We start from the raw sequence: 20,076 nt of genomic DNA, 5'->3' as shown, positions 1-20,076 counted from the left end.
AGCTATATGATCTTTGGCAAACCACTTGACTTCTATACCTCAGTTTCCTCATCTGTAAAATGAGGCTAACAGTACCTATATTTCATAAGACTGTGAAGGTTAAGTGAGTATTGATACAGGTAGTATAGCACCCATCATACACTAAGCATTTAATAAATAGTAGTTGTTAATATTGAAATGGCTTCCCAGAAAGCAGGCTTCATTTAGATTGCTCAGAGAAGATGAAGTTTTGAGTTTTAACATTTCTATGGAACTGTTCAGTTGAAGAAAAAAGAACCAGTCCGTTCCATGGGCAGCTGGCTGACACCCTGCACTTTGTTCTCTCTCAGCCTCTTTCCCCACACTGGTTAGAAGTGGCCTTAGCAGCCCAGCTCCTTGGGAATACACACAGCTGCTAACATTTTCCTCAGTCAGCTCCTAGCACCAAGATCAATAAAACACTTTTAAGATTTAATGGTATTCCACCTGACCAGGGGCTGGCGCAATGGATAGAGTGTAGGACTGGGATGTGGAGGACCCAGGTACGAGACCTCGAGGTCACTGGCTCGAGCAAGGGCTTACTTGGTCTGCGGTAGCCCCATGGTCAAGGCACATATGAAAAAGCAATCAATGAACAACTAAGGTGTCGCAACAAAAAACTAATGATTGGTGCTTCTCATCTCTCTCTGTTCCTGTCTGTCCCTATCTATCCCTCTCTCTGATTCTGTAAAAAAAAAAAAAAAAAAAAAAAAATTTAATGGTCTTCCAAATTTGTCCATCTACTTTGTAAGAAGAGGCCTGTTTACAGGCTGAATTTGTAGTGGAAAGTGCCTGGCTTTAGTACTATGGATCTTAAGAAAAAAAAGAAAATTCAAAGGCAATTATGAAGGCCATTTTACCTTTCTGAAAGAATTTTAATAGAATTCCATCAATAGCACTGTAACAGGAAACAAGTGAATGGCAGACATTTAAACAAAGTACATGGCCCTGGCTGGTTGGCTCAGCAGTAGAGCGTCGGCCTGGCGCGCAGGAGTCCCGGGTTCGATTCCCGGCCAGGGCACACAGGAGAAGTGCCCATCTGCTTCTCCACCCCTCCCCCTCTCCTTCCTCTCTGTCTCTCTCTTCCCCTCCCGCAGCTGAGGCTCCATTGGAGCAAAGATTGCCCGGGCGCTGAGGATGGCTCTGGATACAACAGAGTGACGCCCCAGATGGGCAGAGCATCGCCCCCTGGTGGGTATGCCGGGTGGATCCTGGTCGGGCACATGCGAGAGTCTGTCTGACTGCCTCCCTGTTTCCAGCTTTGGAAAAATGAAAATAAATAAATAAATAAATAAATAAACAAAGTACACATTAAACCCCAAAATTAAACTAAAGTATACCAGAAAGTCTGGCCCATTCTCTAATTTTATTTATTTTTATTTGATTTTATTTTAGGTGAGGAGATGAAATAGACTCTCACATACACCCCAATCAGGATCCACCTGGCAACCCCATCTTGGGCCAATGCTCGAGTACCAAGCTATTTTCAGTGCCTGAGGCTGTCATGCTCAGACCAACTGGGCTATCCTCAGTGCCTGGGGAAGAGGGAGAGAAGGGGAAAAGAGGGGGGAAGAGAAGCAGATGGTTGTTTCTCCTATGTGCCCTGACCAGGAATCAAACCCAAGACATCCATATGCCAGGCTGATGCTCTATCCACTAAGCCAATGGCCAGGGCTCCAATTTTAGCTTACATAATGTATTTCCTCATTTTCTTTTGTCTCACAGATGACTGAAATTGTAAATCAGGAAAGAGGAGAGACAGAAACTGGTAGAGTCTATTGATTTTCATCTCGCCAGCATCAGATGAGTTTTTTGTTTTTTTTTTAGAGAGGAGAGAGAGACAGAGAGAGAGAGAGCAAGGAGAGAGAGATAGAGAGAGAGAGAAGGGGGGAGGAGCTAGAAGCATCAACTCCCATATGTGCCTTGACCAGGCAAGCCCAGGGTTTCAAACTGGCGACTTCAGCATTTCCAGGTCAACGCTTTACCCACTGTGCCACCACAGGTCAGATCCCAGCATCAGAATGAAGTGTTTTGGAGGCAGGTGCCCATGACCTCTAAAAACAAAGTGCCTCAGCATTAGGTACCAAATGTGGAAAGGAGGCTGAAACCAAATGGAAATAACAAAAGTATCTGGTACATTATGACAGTTCTAGGAGGGGAAATCAGTAAAGCAGAGAAGCATTAGTAAGGAAGAAACCCACAGAGAGGAACTAAATTCTCAGAAGACATGCTTTCCAGAGCCTTACACTCACAGTGAGATCAGACTGGCAGCAGACATCACCTGGGAGCATGTCAGAGATTTACAATCAGAACCACATTTTGACAAGGCTTCCAAGGGATCTGCATGCACAATAAAGCTCTGCTTTATAAGGAAGTGGGCCACAGACCAGGCTGCCTCTCAGAATCATCTGTGAACTTCACAAAAACAGCAGACTGGGTCCATATTCTAGCTCAGTGGTCAGCAAACTCATTAGTCAATAGAGCCAAAGATCAACAGCACGACTGAAATTTCTTTTGAGAGCCAAGTTTTTTAAACTTCAACTATATAGGTAGGTACACTGTTATTAACTTAATTAGGGTACTCCTAAGCTGGCCAAAGAACTGCATATGGCTTGCGAGCCGCCATTTGCCGACCACTGGTCTAGCCCAAGGGCGTCAATCAGAACACTTCTACATGTTAAACCTGTTATAACTTCAGAAGATAAGTTTGATGAGCACCCAGGTAGAGTCACTGCTCTGAGACAAAATAAAGATCTATACTCAAGAGAGTAACAAAAAGAAGCAGAGTCAAGATGGAGAAGCAGGTAAACCCAAGCTCACCTCCTTCAACTAGCATATCACAACTAAATTACAGAACAACCATCGCTGAGAACCACTTCAAGACTAGCTGAACAGAAGTCCTATAATTAAGGATAGAGAGAAACCATGTGGGGACATGTAGGAGGGTCTGAGACAGACAGACAAGGCAGGTCCACACCCACGGTGTGGTGATTAATAAATGGGAGAAAAATATCTTGGCTGCAAAGGTCCCCCCTGCAGAGCAGTGAAGGGTCCGACCCCCATACTGGGTTTCCCAGCCTGGGGCACCTGTGCCAGGAAGAGAAGTCCTACAATATCTGGCTTTGAAAACCAAAGGTGATTATGTACGATAAAGACAAAGGGCTGTGGGAGACCAAGACACTGATCTTCAAGGGCTCACGCATCAACTCACTTTCTCTAAGCTCAGTGCAGAGGCAGCAGCTGAAGAAGCACCTGGGTCATACCAGGAGGATACAACTGATTAACTTCAGGGAAAGGTCTGGAGGGAGATGGAGAGGGGAAAGAGAGAAAAAAGGAGACAGAAAGAGAGAGGCAGAAAGAGAGAGAAAGAAACATTGATCTGTTTCTGTATGTGCCTTGACTGGGGATCAAACTAAGAGAACAGAAGCATTGGCAGGTGCCATTGTTCCTTTGTTGAGCTCTCCTCCCACCTAGCAGGCCCTATTGCTCTCCATTAACTTGGCTAACACCATTCACCCTGCCCCAGTACCTCCTTGAGTCCTTGCCCCATCCAACCTGCTTGTCCGCCAAAGACTCTTCCAGTAGCTCCATTCCCTCCACACAAGCAGCAGTTGGCTTTGGTGAGCACTGAGGACTCTCCCAAAGCTCAATTCAGAAATGGCCAGCCTCATTTCCCATTATAGCTCCCACTAAGTGGCCCTAAGCCGGGCAAAAGTGTAAACAAGCTTTGGCATGCAACATAGCTCTAAACAAGCAGCCCTCAACCTGGCACAAATGGTGGCAGGCCTCTTGGGAGTATAGCTTCAACCAAACAGTCCCAAGCCTGGCATGAGTGGCAGCTGGCTTTGGCTAGCATAATATCCTCTCCCAAGTACATGCAAGCCTACCACAAGCAACAAGCTGCAGATCACAACGTGGCTCCTACAAGTGACTGCAAGCTGGCACAAGTGGCAGCTGGCCTTAGTCCATACTGGTGCCCCTCCCAAGAGGCTCCAGACCTGAAGTACCCAGTAGCTGGTGTCAGCACTCTACAGCCCCATCTAAGTGGCTCTACAAGTGGCACACCAGCTAGAAAGCCTCAGCTGGACCTGGGGCCCTGCTAGAGTGATTCCCACTCCATGGTATTAGCCTCTGCACAACAACTTGTCCACTGTAGTTGCAGCTGGTACTCACACCCAGTCAACCCTACCCACTGACATGCCAGCATCAATTCAGGCACAATTACATCAGGAGGACACAGAACCCACACACATGTCACCCCTGGAGCATCTGGCTCAGGTGATTGGGAGGATGTGGGTAATGGGCCCACACAACACCTACCTAAGGCCACTCGTTATTTTTTAATTATTCTAGAGAGAGGGAGAAAGAGAGGGGGAAAGAGAGAAAGAAGGAGACAGAAAGAGAGAGGCAGAGAGAGAGAAAAAGAAACATTGATCTGTTTCTGTATGTGCCTTGACTAGGGATCAAACTGGCAACCTTTGCATATCAGGATGGTGCTTTAACTGAGCTATCTTGCCAGGGCCATAAAGCCTACTCTTTCAAAACTGGTGTTCTTAGCAGATCTACCTAATGCATAGGACCCAACACAGAAAGTCAGTGAAAATGAGTTAAAAAATGTTCCAAATAAGAGGACAAAACTACAGAAAAAATAACTAAACAAAGCAGAGACAAGCAAGCTATAAGATAAAGGGTTCAAAACCATGGTTCTAAAGATGCTCATCAAGCTCAGAATACAAGAACACAGTGAGAATAAAGAGAGACTATAAAAAAGAACCAATTAGAACTAAGAGTACAATAACTAAAATGAAAAAAAAAAAACACTAAAGGGAATCAACCACAGGTTATATGAAGCAGAAGATCGAACCAGTGATCTGAAAGACAAGGTAGTGGAAGACAACTAATCAAAAGAGAAAAAAAAAATGGGTCTCTGGGATGAGCTGAAGCATATGAACTTTTGCATCATAGGGTCCCAGAAGGAAAGAAAGAGAGATAGAAAGTCTATTTGAAGAAATGACTAAAACCTTCCCTAACTTGGTGAAAGAAACACACATCCAAATTGAGGATACACAGAAAGCCCCAAACAAGATGAACCCAAAGAGGCCCACACCAAGACAACATAATTAAAATGCCAAAGGTTAAGGAATCTTAAAAGTAGCAAAAGAAAAGCACCTAATTATGTACAAGAGAGCTCCCATGAGAGTGTCAGCTAATTTTTCACCAGCAGAGACTGCAGGCCAGAAAGAATGGCACAATAAAGTCAGGAAAGGGTTAATCTACAACCAAGAATACTATACCCAGGAAGGTTATTATTCAGAACTGAAAGAGAAAATTCCCCACACAAGCAAAAGGAGTTCATCATCACTAAACCAGCATTACAAGAAATGTTAAAGGAACTCTTTATGCTGAAAAGGCCAAAACTAAAAATAAGAAAATAACAGGAATAAAAAATAATCTCACTAATAAAGGTAAACATTTAATAAAAAGTAGATCAGCCAACTAAAGAGCAAATTGAAAATTAAAAGCAAAAGTAGTAAGAGCATGTGTAAATACAATAATAAAAGAAGGAATACACTCAAATATACAAAAATGAACTTGGAGAAGGTAAAATAAGATGTGCACTTAGAATGCATTCAAGCTTGAACAACCATTAACTTAAAACAGCTATAAACATAGTTTGATGTAGAGTCTCATGGTAATCACCAAAAATCTGTAAGAGGGGTACACAAAAATCGAAAAGAATTCAAACACATCCCTATAGAAAGTCATCAATGTACAAGAGAAGATAGCAAGAGAAGAACAAAGGAAAAACCACAAAAACCAGAAAACAATCACTAAAATAGCAATGACTATGTATAATTACTTCAAGCATAAAAAAGACACCTAGTGGCTGAATGGATTAAAAAATATATACTGCCTATAAGAAACTTCACATTGAGAGATATATCATACAAAGACTAAAAGTAAAATGATGGAAAAAAATATTTCAGGCTAGTGGAAACAAAAACCGGTTGGGGTAGCAATACTTACATCAGACAAAATAGACTTTTAAACAAAGGCTGTAACGAGACAATGAAGGGCATTACATAATAGTAAAGAGATCAATCCAACAAGAAAATATAACTCTAGTAAACATCTACACAATCAATGTAGGGGGACACCTAAATACATAAAGCAAATATTAACAGATTAAGAGAAAGATAGACAGTAATATGACAGTAGGAGACTTTAACAGCACATTTACATCAATGGATAGATCATCCAGAAAGAAAATCAACAAGGAAACAATGGCCTCAAAAGATACATGAGCTCAGATGGCCTTATAACTGATATTTTCAGAACATTCCGCCCAAAACAGCAGACCATACATTTTTTTCTCAGTGCACATGGAACATTTTCCAGGACAGACCATATGTTGGGCCACAAAAGAAGTCTCAATAAATTTAAGAGGACTGAAATCATATCAAGCTCTGATCAAAAGTGTGAAATTATGCCTGACCAGGCGGTGGCACAGCGGATAGTGTCAGACTGGGATGCATAAGACCCAGGTTCAAGACCCCGAGGTCACCAGCTTGAGCGCGGGCTCATCTGGTTTGAGCAAAAAGCTCATCAGCTTGAACCCAAGGTCGCTGGCTCGAGCAAGGGGTTACTCGGTCTGCTGAAGGCCCACGATCAAGGCACATACATGTAAGAAAGCAATCAATGACCAACTAAGGTGTCACAATGAAAAACTAATGATTGATGCTTCTCATCTCTCTCCCTTCCTGTCTGTCCCTATCTATCCCTCTCTCTGACTCTGTAAAAAAAACAAAAACAAAAAACAAAAAAAAGTGTGAAATTAGAAATCAATTATAAAAAACAAACTGGAAAAACAATGTGTTAAATAATTAAGGAGAAAACTAAAAGATAACCCTGAGACAAATAAAAACAGAAACACAGTGCCCCAAAAATCTATGGGACACATCAAAAGCAGTTTTAAAAGGAAAATTCAAAGCAATACAGGCCTACCTCAAGAAATAAGAGACATTTCACATTAACAATCTATACCTACAGGAACAAGAAAAAGAAGAACAAACAGAACCCAAAGTTAGTAAAAGGTAGTAGATAATAAGGATCAGGGTGGAAATAAATGAAACAGAGATTGAAAAAAAATTTTAAAAATCAATACAACTAAGAGCTGATTGTTTTGAAAAGATAGACAACGTTGATAAATCTTTAATCAGATTCATTGAGAGCCCAAATAAGTAACATCCAAAATGAATGAGAAGTGACACAATTTACTCCACAGTAATACAAAGAATTTTAAGAAAACACTACAAACAATTCTATGCCAACAAATTGGACAACTCTGAAGAAATGGATAAATTCTTAGAAACAATCTTCCAAGTCTGAATCTGAAACACAAAATCTAAATGGACTAATTACTAGTAATGAAATTGAATCTGTAATAAAAAATCTTCCAACAAACAAAAGCCTAGGAACCAGAGAACATCAGAAGGTGAATTTTACTATTCAAAGAAGAATTAATACCTATCCTTTTCAAACTATTACAAAATATTAAAGAGGAGGGAAAACTCCCAAAATCATTTAAGACCAGCAGTACCCTTATACAAAAACCAGACAAAGACACTAAAAAAGAAAGAAATTACATGCCATTATCCCTGATGACCACAGATGCAAAAATCCTCAACAAAATATTAGCAAACCAAATTCAGCAATACATTAAAAAGACCATACACCATGATCAAGTGGGCTTTATCTGGGGATGCAAAGTTGGGTCAATATCTGCTAATCAATTAATGTGATATGTGGCCCTGGCTGGTTGGCTCAGTGGATAGAGCATCAGCCCTGCATCCAGACATCCTGAGTTTGATTCACAGTCAGGGCACACATGAGAAGCGACCATCTGCTTCTGTTCCTTTTCCTCTCCCCCTTCTCTCTCTCTTCTCCTCCTGGAGCCAGTGGCTCGACTGGTCCAAACTAAGCCTCAGGTACCTAAAATAGCTCTGTTGATTACAGCATCAACCCTAGATGGAAGTTGCCAGTGGATCCTGGTAGGGGCGTCTGTCTCTCTCTATTTACCCTCCTCTCACTAAAATAAATATTAATGTGATACATCACATACAAAAAATAATGTATAAAAATCATATAATCCTATCAAAGATGCAGAAAAGCACTTGACAAAAGCCAACACCCATTTATGATAAAAATTCTCAGCATAGTCGAGATCAAGAGAATATACCTAAACACAATAGAGGCCGTATATGACAGACCCACAGCCAACAGCATGCTCAGTGATGAAAAGATGAAAGTTTTTTTCCAGTATCAGGAACAAGACAAGGACACAGCAATTAGACATAAAAGTAACAGGTATTCAAATTGGAAAGAAAGAAGTAAAACCATCACTCTTTGCTGATGATATGATATATATAAAATACCCTAAAGATTCCACCAAAAAACGATTAGAATAAATGAATTCAGTCAAGTTGCAGGATGCCAAAGTAACAGTCAAAATCTGTTCTGATTTTATGTATTAATACTGAACTACCAGAAAGAGAACAATCCTACTATATTTACAATTACATCAAAAAGAATGAAAAAATTTACCAAGGAGGTAAAGCACCTGTACTCTAAAAACTATAAAACACTGATAAATGGAAGAATATAACATGCTCATACACTGAAAGAATACTGTTAAAATGTCCATATTACTCAGGTCTTGCCTAGGTAGCTCAGAGAATCGTCCCAATATCCCAAGCTTGTGGATTAGATCCTCGGTGAGGGCACATACAAGAATCAACCAATGAATAGATAAATAAGTGGGACAAAATGTACATATTACCCCAAACAATCTACAGATTTATGCAATCCCTATCAAAATACCAATGGCACTTTTCATAAAACTAGAACAAATAATCCTAAAAAAATTTTTGGAACCACAAAAGACCCTGAATAGCCAAAGCAATATTAAGAAAGAAAAAAGTTGGGGGCCTGACCAGGCAGTGGCGCAGTGAATAGAGCGTCGGACTGGGATGTGGAGGACCCAGGTTCGAGACCCTGAGATCGCCAGCTTAAGCGTGGGCTCATCTGGTTTGAGCAAAGCTCACCAGCTTGGACCCAAGGTCACTGGCTTGAGCAAGGGGTTACTCGGTCTGCTGTAGCCCCACGGTCAAGGCACATATGAGAAAGCAATCAACGAACAACTAAGTTGTCACAACGAAAAACTAACGATTGAAGCTTCTCATCTCTCTCCATTCCTGTCTGTCTGTCACTGTCTATCCCTCTCTCTGTCTCTGTAAAAAAAAAAAAAAAAAGAAAAGAAAAAAGAAAAATAATAAAGAAATACAAACTGCTAGTTATACAATCAGTCACAGGTATGTAAAGTACAGAATAGGCAATATAATCAATAATACTTCTAATTACTACTGTATGCCTGAAACTAATATATATGTTAACTATGATTTTAAAAGTAAATAAAAGACAAAAAACATAATTCATGCTGATTTTGTTTTCTTTTTTTAGTGAGAAAGGCTGAAAGACAGGAAGATAGGAAGAGAGAGAGATGAGAGGCATCAACTCGTAGCTGCATCACTTTAGTTGTTCACTTATTGCTTCTCATATGTGCCTTGACTGGGGGATTCCAGCCAAGCCAGTGACTCCTTGCTCAAACCAGTGACCATGCAGACATGTTTATGATCCCATGCATAAGCTGTCGACCTTGCACCAAGCTGGTGAGTCTGTGCTCAAGCCAGATGAGCCTGCGCTCAAGTTGGTGACCTGTGGTTTCGAACCTGGGTTGGTTCTCAGAGTCCTAAGTTGACACTCTATCCACAGCGCCACTATCTGGTCAGGCTTGGTAGTGTGTGTGTATGTGTGTGTGTGTAAAAATATGTATATACTACACATTTGGAAGGGGGATACAGTTAACAAGGGGTGGTCAGGAGTTAAAAACAAAATGTCAGTATCTAATCAGCTTCCTCTAAGGAGGGACAGACTTCTTTTCCCAGGAAAGTATACCTATAAATAGCATCATCTTATTAGGAACCTACCTTGCTTGTCTGATTTGGTTTGATCCCAGGCCCTCGAACCAACAGTGGAACTTTGATATCAAATTCATACAGCTGCCTTTTGTCTATCGGCAAAGAAAACTGTCCTGAGAACAGAACACACTGGGTAAAGATGGAGCCAAGACAGAAGTGTCACCCATACATTCATTCTTTTAATCAACAGAAAAATCAAAATTTTATTCTACTAATTATGGTGTTTTTAATTGTTTTTTATTTTTCCGAACTGAGAAGCGAGGGGAGAGCGAGGTGTGCAGACAAACAGACTCTGGCATTTGCCCGACCAGGGTCCACCTAACATGCCCACCAGGGGGCGATGCTTGACTCCTCTGGGGTGTTGCCATTCTAGTGCCTGAGGCAGAGGCCATGGAGCCATCCTCAGTGCCTGGGCCAACTTTGCTCCAGTAGAGCCTTGGCTGCAGGAGGGGAAGAGAGACAGAAGAGAAAGGAGAGGGGAAGAGTGGAGAAGCAGACGGGCGCTTCTCCTGTGTGCCCTGGCCAGGAATTGAACTTGGGACTTCCACAAACTGGGACTTCCACACTCTACCACTGAGCCAACCGGCTAGGGCCTAGTTATGGTGTTTTAATAGGAGGTTTAAACTTGCCTGGGTCTCAAGGCAAGGATATAATGAGTTCACCTTCCTTAAATAAATGCCTAGGGGGAATCCCTGGTCCAAAATAGGACAAATTCAGTAAAAAGAGTGACTGGAAAGTACTAAAATACAAATATATGATTTTTGTACAATAATCAACCTGATCATAATTGAATGAGGTTATTCTGAAAACTGCTAAATTAAAGGACAAAAATTTATCTGGCCTTTCCTGAATAAACTGCACTTCAAAAAAACCAGTTGATGAGGGAAAGTTCTTCTCTGAGGAATTCCAGCTAATAAATGCAAAGGGAAGGACAGAGTTATGAAGTCAACATTTTGCAATTTTTGAGGGGAAAATGAACTTAAGCATCAACGGAAACTTTGGCCATGAAAGGTGCACAGGACAGGCTCAGGCTGACACCACATGGACCATCAATCAATACTAGCATCCCTAAGGTGGAGCAATAAGACACCACAGGCGTCATGGAGTGATGCAACAGGAAGCACACAGCAGCACCACCAAAAAAACATTCTTGCTGGCAATGTGAGTTTCTATTAAGACTCTAGATTTGAATACCAATCCATAAAAAATGCTGGGTATAAACAAACAAGTTAAGACAACACGAGACAGCAAATAGCCAAAGCCAGAAAATGAGATATTCTAAAGGACAAAGGACTAGTTTTTCCAATTAATCAGTGATAATGACAGCTTTAAGACACAAAAACTAAAGGCAATGTGTGGACTTTGTCTAGATCCTGACACATAATAAACTAGCCAGATGCACAAGTATTGTGTGGAATCACAATTTCTGGAGTTTCTTCAAAACATTTCAGCTAAAAAAACAAACAAACAAACAAACAAAAAAAACAACAACATTGGGAAAAAGGAAGAATTCAAAAGGCTGGCCACCTGCAACTGAAAACAGGCTGGATAATGGGGATTTTATTAATCTGTACTTCAAATGCTTAACAATAATTCACAGTTACTACACTAAATGCCTAGTCATGCTACTCTATGCAAGCAAGCCTCAGGTTAATTCCATTCAAGTTTATGAAATTTATAGGTGGGAAAAGAAGAAAACACTGGTTTTTAACTATGGAAGACCCAAATAGTCAAAGGAAAGGATGAAAGCCAAAGACAAGGCTGACTCATACTGGGTGAAAAGGAAAGGCACATCACAAAGATCACAGGAATACCTAGCTATGCCCCTTACCTGTGTGATAGCCATTGTCAGAGGTATAAAAGATGTAAGTGTTGTTGAGCTCCCCATTGAATTCCAATCTTTTAACCAGTTTCTCCACAAGGTCATCAACTGAGAGTAGAGTTTGCCACCTGGATGTGAACAGGGTGGCAATGGCTCAGGGACACCTGCAAAACCTTAAAACCATTCTCCAATTGGGAGAAATCCCCAGTTTCCTTTCCTTAGATGCCTTATTGTAAAAAAGCAGATTAGAAAATTTTAGAATTATCTCAATCCCAATTTAACTGTTTCCAAAGAAATGAATGAGGACTTTTTATAACCAGTTGCTTTATTATTTATTTTCACTGATGAAAGTAGAGACAACTGGAAGGGCAAATTATCAATTCAGCACTGATTAATACAGATGAGTTAAAACAGACCTGTGCCACAATAATGTTTATGATCTAAAGGAAGGGTTGGCAAACTACAGTGATGGGCCAAAGCTTGCTCACTGTTTGTTTTGTTTTTAAATTGTGGCAAAAAACACGTAGCATAAAACTTACCTTCTTAACAATTTTTAGCTGTATAAATCAGTAGTGTTAAATATATTCATAAAGTGAAACAGATTTTCATAACTTTTTCAACTTACAAATCTGGAATGACCCATTAAACAACTTACTGTTTTTATATACACATAGTTTTATTAGAACACAGCCACACTCATTCACTCACTATTGTCTAGGGCTGCTTTTGCACTCCAACAGCAGAGCTAAGCACCTGTAACAGACTATAAAGCCTGCAAGTCTACCATACTTACTGTATGGCCCTTTACAGAATAAGTTTGCCAACCCCTGGTCTAAACTATATATACCTCAAGTAATGGGTTTTAAAAAAAAATGACTTAAAATAATTTCTTGAAAATTCCAAACAGCGCAAAGATAAACATTTTGCTCCAGTTTAAGCCTTCGAGTCTTAGGCAAATTTTGAGTGACTGATCTCTAACAAACTGACCTTTTCTTTAAATATAGGAAACTTTTTTTTAATCGAATGGCTCCAGCTTGCAATGTTATAACAAATCACAAAAATGAATTGTTTAGTTAGTCCTGGGGTCCAAAGTCCATCTCACACACCCAAATGTAAAGGTATTTTTGTTTGCTTCTGTGGGAATGGATCCCCCATTCCTGCCCATCAAAGAGAGTCTCTTCCATCAACTTGTTAAGCCCTCTGATTTTGTCTCAAAGATAACAACATGGTACAGTCCCCCAATCATAGGCTGATTTGGAGGGTATTCAAAGACCCCCTCTTGAGAAAGTAGCAGCCCTTACCTTTTCCTAAATGCATTATCTAAAAACTGTACTGAAGAATTCGTCATTGGGGTCTTGGCTTGCCTAATTAACCAGTGCTTGTTCTAAAATATAAAAGGAAAAAAAAAGTTAACATCAAGTCACTCAGTCAAATAAACTATTATAGTAGATAATGGAAGGAATCATTTTATACTTCAGTAAAGAGGAACTAACTAGAACCTGTTTAAGTAACTTTAGACTTTCCCTCCTCCCTGTTTCCCTCGCATGTTCCTAAAAAAAGCTTTCTGTAGATTATCACTCATTCTTTAGAGTCTTCCTATCAACTCCTCCCCAATGGCAGAAGGCTTGGGCTCCTTTGTCAGCAGCATTAGTAAGCATTAATAAAAAATTTAGTGAGAGATATTGAAACTACTGGCTAAAAGGGCCTTACATTTATAACTCTGAGTCTATGCTTTGAGACAACTACCAAAACTACAAAACCATAAATATTAACTTTATCTTCCCCTAAGTTTTGCCTAATGAGTTAACATTTTATTGTCCCCCCCCTTTTTTTTTGTATTTTTCTGAAGCTAGAAACGGGGAGGCAGTCAGACAGACTCCCGCACGCACCCGACCGGGATCCACCCGGCATGCCCACCAGGGGGCGATGCTCTGTCCATCCGGGGCGTCGCTCTGTTGCGACCAGAGCCACTCTAGCGCCTGGGGTAGAGGCCATGGAGCCATCCCCAGCGCCCGGGCCATCTTTTTTGCTCCAATGGAGCCTCAGCTGCAGGAGGGGAAGAGAGAGGCAGAGAGGAAGGAGAGGGGGAGGGGTGGAGAAGCAGATGGGTGCTTTTCCTGTGTGCCCTGGCCGGGAATCAAACCCAGGACTTCCACACGCCAGGCTGACGCTCTACCACTGAGCCAACCAGCTAGGGCCTCCTCCATTTTCTTATCTAAGATATCAATCATCCTAAATCGTTGGGAAAACCTCATCATAGCAATTTTCTAAAACTTCACATCAAAATCTGGAAGGTTCTTCTCATTTAAATAAAAGTCACAGGCCTGACCTGTGGTGGCGCAGTGGATAAAGCGTTGACCTGGAAATGCCGAGGTTGCCGGTTTGAAACCCTGGGCTTGCCTGGTCAAGGCACATATGGGAGTTGATGCTTCCAGCTCCTCCCCCCCTTCTCTCTCTCTGTCTCTCCCTCTCCTCTCTAAAAAAATGAGTAAATAAATAAAAATAAAAATAATTTAAATAAAAGTCACAGGTAAAAAAAAACAACACAAAAAACACTTCTCATACACCATTATCTCCTTCCTCCCTAATCTTAAAACCCAAAGCTGCTATCTCCTAAACTAGTACTGAGGATCACAGTGTTCTTTAGTTAGTATGTTTGAGAAATGCTCTCTAGCATGCCCTCCTGTTGGAAATTCATGTTAGAACACGAAGAACTCAAAAATTCTGAGTGATTTACCGGTATTTAACCTAAAGTGTCTGCACTTACTTGGTTACAGGCACTCCTATCAATTTTCTGTGGAACACAATTTGAGAATGGCCCTCTAATTTATTTCAGAGAGGAGTGGGGGGGGGGAGAGAAAGAGAGAGAGAGAGAGAGAGAGAGAGAGAGAAGAGCATTAACTCCCATATGTGCTTTGACCAGGCAAGCCCAGGGTGGCCCTCTAATTTAAAACTCAGCTCACTCAGCTTTCAAATTATACTTAACAAGTACATATTTAAATATTCCAGTCAATACTCCAGATGTTTCTATGTACGTTAACCCTTACAGTCGTTGCATGAAAAATGGAAATTAGCATCTTGCTCACTGTTGGGTCACTAAGCGAGCAGACAGTAGTGCCATGTCTAACTTCCACGATTCATTCTTTCCACCACCTCACAAGCAACTAAGATTTCTGGCTAACAGGAATGAAGCAGTGGAGGCCTTCTGCACTTAAACCAGCAAACTGCCAATCCTCTGTGCCACGGGAAGGATAAGTAACTGACATATGAGGCAAATACTATTTCTAATAATTTTATTCCCTGTTCTGACTCATTTCTCCATTCAACTTCCCTTCTCATTCATATTGCACTACATCACCCCTCTTATTCCTATGCCTCAGACCTGGTGAGGGCCACCAGGGGGGGCTGCTGTAGGCCCAAGTCAGCCCCAAGGGACATGTCTCAGCCACTGCCAGGCAGAGGAGAGCCAGCACAGAGGTTATCAGGAGAGCCTGTAGTTAAGGAAGATGGCATCCCTTAATATTCCCTGTGGACTCTCTAGCTGCTCACTGAATGTATGGTAGGAACCTTACCTGTATTTCTGAAGCAAGTTTATACTATCTATTATACTACAGACAGGTGTAATTACCTTTAAAAGATCTGGAAAGAAAGCCAACTACATGTCTCAAAGGCTCCCTGACAAGTATATATATTATATAGTAAACTGTAATCAAATATGGCTTAATTCAAGGAATAGGGAAGCTACCATTCCATGGATGTTGAAGTTTTTGTTTCTTGGTGCGAAGACATTCTGGAAGGTCTTCTGGTACTGAGGTGCGGCTGTCCAAGGTGAGTGAGGCGCTGGAGTGGAGATCATCATGAAGAACGGTTCAAAGTTGGACTTGTACTCCAGGAAGTCCAAGGAGACATTAGCCTGACATATACAAAGATTTGTCATCTTCTACCCTACCGAATAGTTGTGGACTTGATAGATATATGCCCTCTGGTGAACAGAAGGGACAGGGTCATTATTAGCTCTTAACAAATCTCAGCACTCAATATGTAATAGTCAAATGACAAGCATATTATAGGAACAAATATTTGGCTTTTAGGCAATACTTACAATAAAAAAATTGAGCCTTACTGGTGGTGGCACTGTGGATAAGTGTCGACCTGGGACGTTTAGGTCCTAGGTTAAAGCCCCGAGGTCACTGGCTTGTGTGCGAGCTCATCCAGCTTCAGCACAGGCTCACCAGTATGAGAGTGGAACCGCCAGCTTGAGTGTGGGATCATAGACATGACCCCTTGGCCACTAGCTTGAGCCCATAGGTTGCTGGCTTGAAACCCGAAGGTCACTGGCTTGAGCAAGGGGTCAATGGCTTGGCTGGAGCCCCCCAAACAAGGCACATATGAGAAGCAATTAGTGAACTAATAAAGTGCTGCAACTATGAGTTGATGCCTCTCATCTCTCTCCCTTCATGTCTCTCTGTCTCTGTCACTCTCTCTCGGTAAAACAAAACAAAATTGAAAAGCACACTATCTTAAGAGGCAATTAAGATCTTGATAATTTTAGATGATCGAAAAAGTGTTATGCCTCCCAATGAAAATAGTAATTTGGCTATTTTAGTATTAACATATTAATGCAGCTTAGAGTATATACAATGTGTCCGTAAAGTCATGGTGCACTTTTGACCAGTCACAGGAAAGCAACAAAAGACGACAGAAATGTGAAATCTATACCAAATAAAAGGAAAACCCTCCCAGTTTTTGTAGGATGATGTGGCAGCATGTGCGCATGTGCAGATGATGATGCAACACCGTGTATACAGCGGAGCAGCCCACGGCCATGCCAGTCAAGATGTGGATGGTACAGAGGAAAGTTCAGTGTCTTCTGTGGCTCGCTAAATTTGAATCTGTGACCAAAGTGCAACGTGAATATCGGCGCATTTATAATGAAGCGCCGCCACAAAGGAATAACATTACTCGGTGGGATAAGCAGTTGAAGGAAACCGGCAGTTTGGTGGAGAAACCCCGTTCTGGTAGGCCATCAGTCAGTGAGGAGTCTGTAGCAGGCGTCCCCAAACTACGGCCCGCGGGCTGCAATTTGGCCCCCTAAGGCCATTTATCCAGCTCTTGCCGCACTTCCAGAAGGGGCAACTCTCTCATTGGTGGTCAGTGAGAGGAGCACTGTATGTGGGAGCCCTCCAATGGTCTGAGGGACAGTGAACTGGCCCACTGTGTAAAAAGTTTGGGGACCCCTGCTAGAGGCTATACGGGATAGCTACCTAAGGAGCCCTAAAAAATCTGTGCGTGAGCCCACATCGAACTGCACTGAACAGGTATGAAACTGGGAGAGTTTTCCTTTTATTTGGTGCAGATTTCACATTTCTATCGTCTTTTGTTGCTTTCCTGTGACTTTACGGACACACTGTATACATTATTCCTTAAGAATATAAAGTCAATCTAACTCACAACAGTGGAAAAGGAGGGTTAAATCACCTTATTCCCCCCAAAATATGTAAAGAGCAGACATCTTAAATTATGCCAGCTAAATTAGCTAAGGTAAATAATATTAAATCCAAATAAATCACACCAGGGCTTTAATTTATGTGGACTTACATTTTTCACTTGCTAATTTGGAGATATTTTATAAAAATGAAAGCATCCCACATACACTATGCTTTTAATTGTCCTGGATGATTTATATTTAATTCCCAACACTGAATGCAAATGGTAGTGTCACCACCCAGCCCACTAATTTACTCTAGTAGCCTTGTAAGAAACCTGTAGTTTTCCAACAAGCCAGGCACACTTCCGCCTGAACGCCAGACACTCTTCACTCCTTCTGTCTGTGGCATTCTTTACCTCGGTCTGTACAGCTCACTCTCACCTGCTGCAGAATTTTGCTTTAATGTTATCTAAGTAACCCCTATAACCTGCCTCGTTTCTTTAACTGATCTTTATGTAACAAGACAGTAAATGAATGTGTGTACACATGCACACCTGTTAAGTAAAATCTGTCACTAAAAAGCTACCTTCCACAGAATCAAAGACTATGCCTCATTTACTGCTGAACACCCACTATAATGAGTGCTAAAATATTTGGTGAATGAATGCTCTAAGGAGGGATGTTATTAGAAACATCTGTTTTTTTATTATTTTTTATTTTTCTGAAGCTGGAAACAGGGAGAGACAGTCAGACAGACTCCCGCATGCGCCCGACCGGGATCCACCCGGCACGCCCACCAGGGGCGACGCTCTGCCCACCAGGGGGTGATGCTCTGCCCATCCTAGGCGTCGCCATGTCGCGACCAGAGCCACTCTAGCGCCTGAGGCAGAGGCCACAGAGCCATCCCCAGCGCCCGGGCCATCTTTGCTCCAATGGAGCCTTGGCTGCGGGAGGGGAAGAGAGAGACAGAGAGGAAGGCGCGGCGGAGGGGTGGAGAAGCAAATGGGCGCTTCTCCTGTGTGCCCTGGCCGGGAATCGAACCCGGGTCCTCCGCACGCTAGGCTGACGCTCTACCGCTGAGCCAACCGGCCAGGGCTTAGAAACATCTTAAGACAGGAAAGGCAAGTCTCAAATTCACCCAATTCTAAAATTTTTTTATATATAAACACACAGTGCCTGAAGAACTCCCATATCCCTATCACCCCGCCATCATGATAAAACTGCCACCCTATAGCTTGTGAGTAAAACTGGGGTCAAGAGTAGGAACCAGCCCTGGCCAGATAGCTCAGTTGGTTAGAGCATTGTCCTGAAATGCAGAGGTTGCTGGTTTGATCCCTGGTCAGGGCACATAAAGGAATAGATAGATGTTCCTGTCTCTTTCTCTCCCCCTTCTTCTCCCTCTAAAAAAAAAAGAGTAGGGACCCATGCCTGACAGGTGGTGGCACAGTAGAGCACAGACTTGGGACACAGAGGTCCCAGGTTCAAAACCCTGGAGATCACCTGTGTGAGAGCAGGGTCACCAGCTTGTGCACAGGATCATCAACATGATCCCATGGTAGCTGGCTTGAGACTAAGGTTGCTGGCTCAGCTGCAGCCCCCCAATCAAGGTGCATATGAGAGGCAATCAATGAACTAAAGCGTCACAACTATGAGTTGATGGCTTTTAATCTCTCTTCCTTCCTGTCTCTCTCAATTAAAAAAAAAAGATTTGTTGCTGGCATTTCAAGAACATTAAATCTGAATTTCAGGAGTTCTTTGTTGTTGTTCATTTGTTTGTTTTAAATGAGAGGAGGGGAGATAGAGAAAGACTACTGCATGTTCTTTGACAGGGATCCACCTTGCAACCCGTTTTGGGCTGATACCTGTATTAACTGAGCTATTTTTAGTGCCTGAAGCTGACACTTGAACCAATGAGCTATCCTTAGCACCTGGGGCCAATGCCTGAACCAAACAAGCCACTGGCTGCAGAAAGGAAACGGGGAGAGAAGGGGAGAGGAAGAGAAGAGAAGGAGATGGTGGCTTCTCCTGTGTGCCCTGACTGGGAATTGAATCCAGATGCCCATATACAGGGCCAGCACTCTATCCACTGAGCCAACTGGCCAGGGCCAGGAGTTTTTAATCAGTTAGAAATAGTCTTTGGCAGTTAAACAAGTTATTATTTATTCAAATTACCCAATATGAACAAATACAAGAGATTTTCTAGACCAAGTCTGTAATCAAATGTGAGGCAACCTGCAAGTACAGAACTTCAATACTCACCAAAACATCTGTCAGGTAGTCCACACTGTAGTTTTCACCATGCTTCCGGGCCTTCCCATTGATAGAGAGGGTATAGTTATAGTATTTAGAATTCTTTTCCTATTAAAGAGAGGAAAGTAAAATTTATTATGACGTCAGCTCACAAAATGACCATGCTAGGTTAACCAACACTGTTTAAATCAGTGTTTCCCAACCTTTTTTGTGCCATGCCCCACCTTAACCTTTCTAAAATTTTTATGTCCCCCCCTATGTAACATACATAATTTTTAACATTAAAAAGTTGATTTGTTCACTTAATAAACATAAATGATAGGTTCTAGGAAGAAATCACTATGAAATTGTTAACAAAACACAGTAAGTAAAATTTGAAAACATATAATGAAAAACAGAAATTTAAATTCCAAATAATTTTAATACAGATTTTTCTATATTAATTTATTATTTTAATTTAGTGTGATCCTTGCGCTTGATGCTTGCTGCACAGAGATTTTATATTAGCTTCCAATTTGGTT

General features: G+C 41.7%; 1 protein-coding gene across 1 annotated transcript in view; it reads right to left on the bottom strand.

Annotated features, from left to right (window-relative positions):
- The window catches only part of GNS (glucosamine (N-acetyl)-6-sulfatase), a 65,632-nt gene that overhangs the window by 21,234 nt on the left and 24,322 nt on the right, over positions 1–20,076 (bottom strand). The window contains exons 5-9 of the mRNA XM_066258371.1: positions 19,565–19,663; positions 15,623–15,790; positions 13,179–13,261; positions 11,887–12,005; positions 10,065–10,168 (exon numbers count right to left, since the gene is read on the bottom strand). Of these exons, the coding sequence (XP_066114468.1) occupies positions 10,065–10,168; positions 11,887–12,005; positions 13,179–13,261; positions 15,623–15,790; positions 19,565–19,663 (573 nt within the window). The remainder of the gene's footprint in view (positions 1–10,064; positions 10,169–11,886; positions 12,006–13,178; positions 13,262–15,622; positions 15,791–19,564; positions 19,664–20,076) is intronic.

This window comes from Saccopteryx bilineata, chromosome 2, assembly GCF_036850765.1.
Source record: "Saccopteryx bilineata isolate mSacBil1 chromosome 2, mSacBil1_pri_phased_curated, whole genome shotgun sequence".
Lineage (NCBI taxonomy): Eukaryota > Metazoa > Chordata > Mammalia > Chiroptera > Emballonuridae > Saccopteryx > Saccopteryx bilineata.
This window is presented reverse-complemented; position numbering and strand designations above follow the sequence as displayed.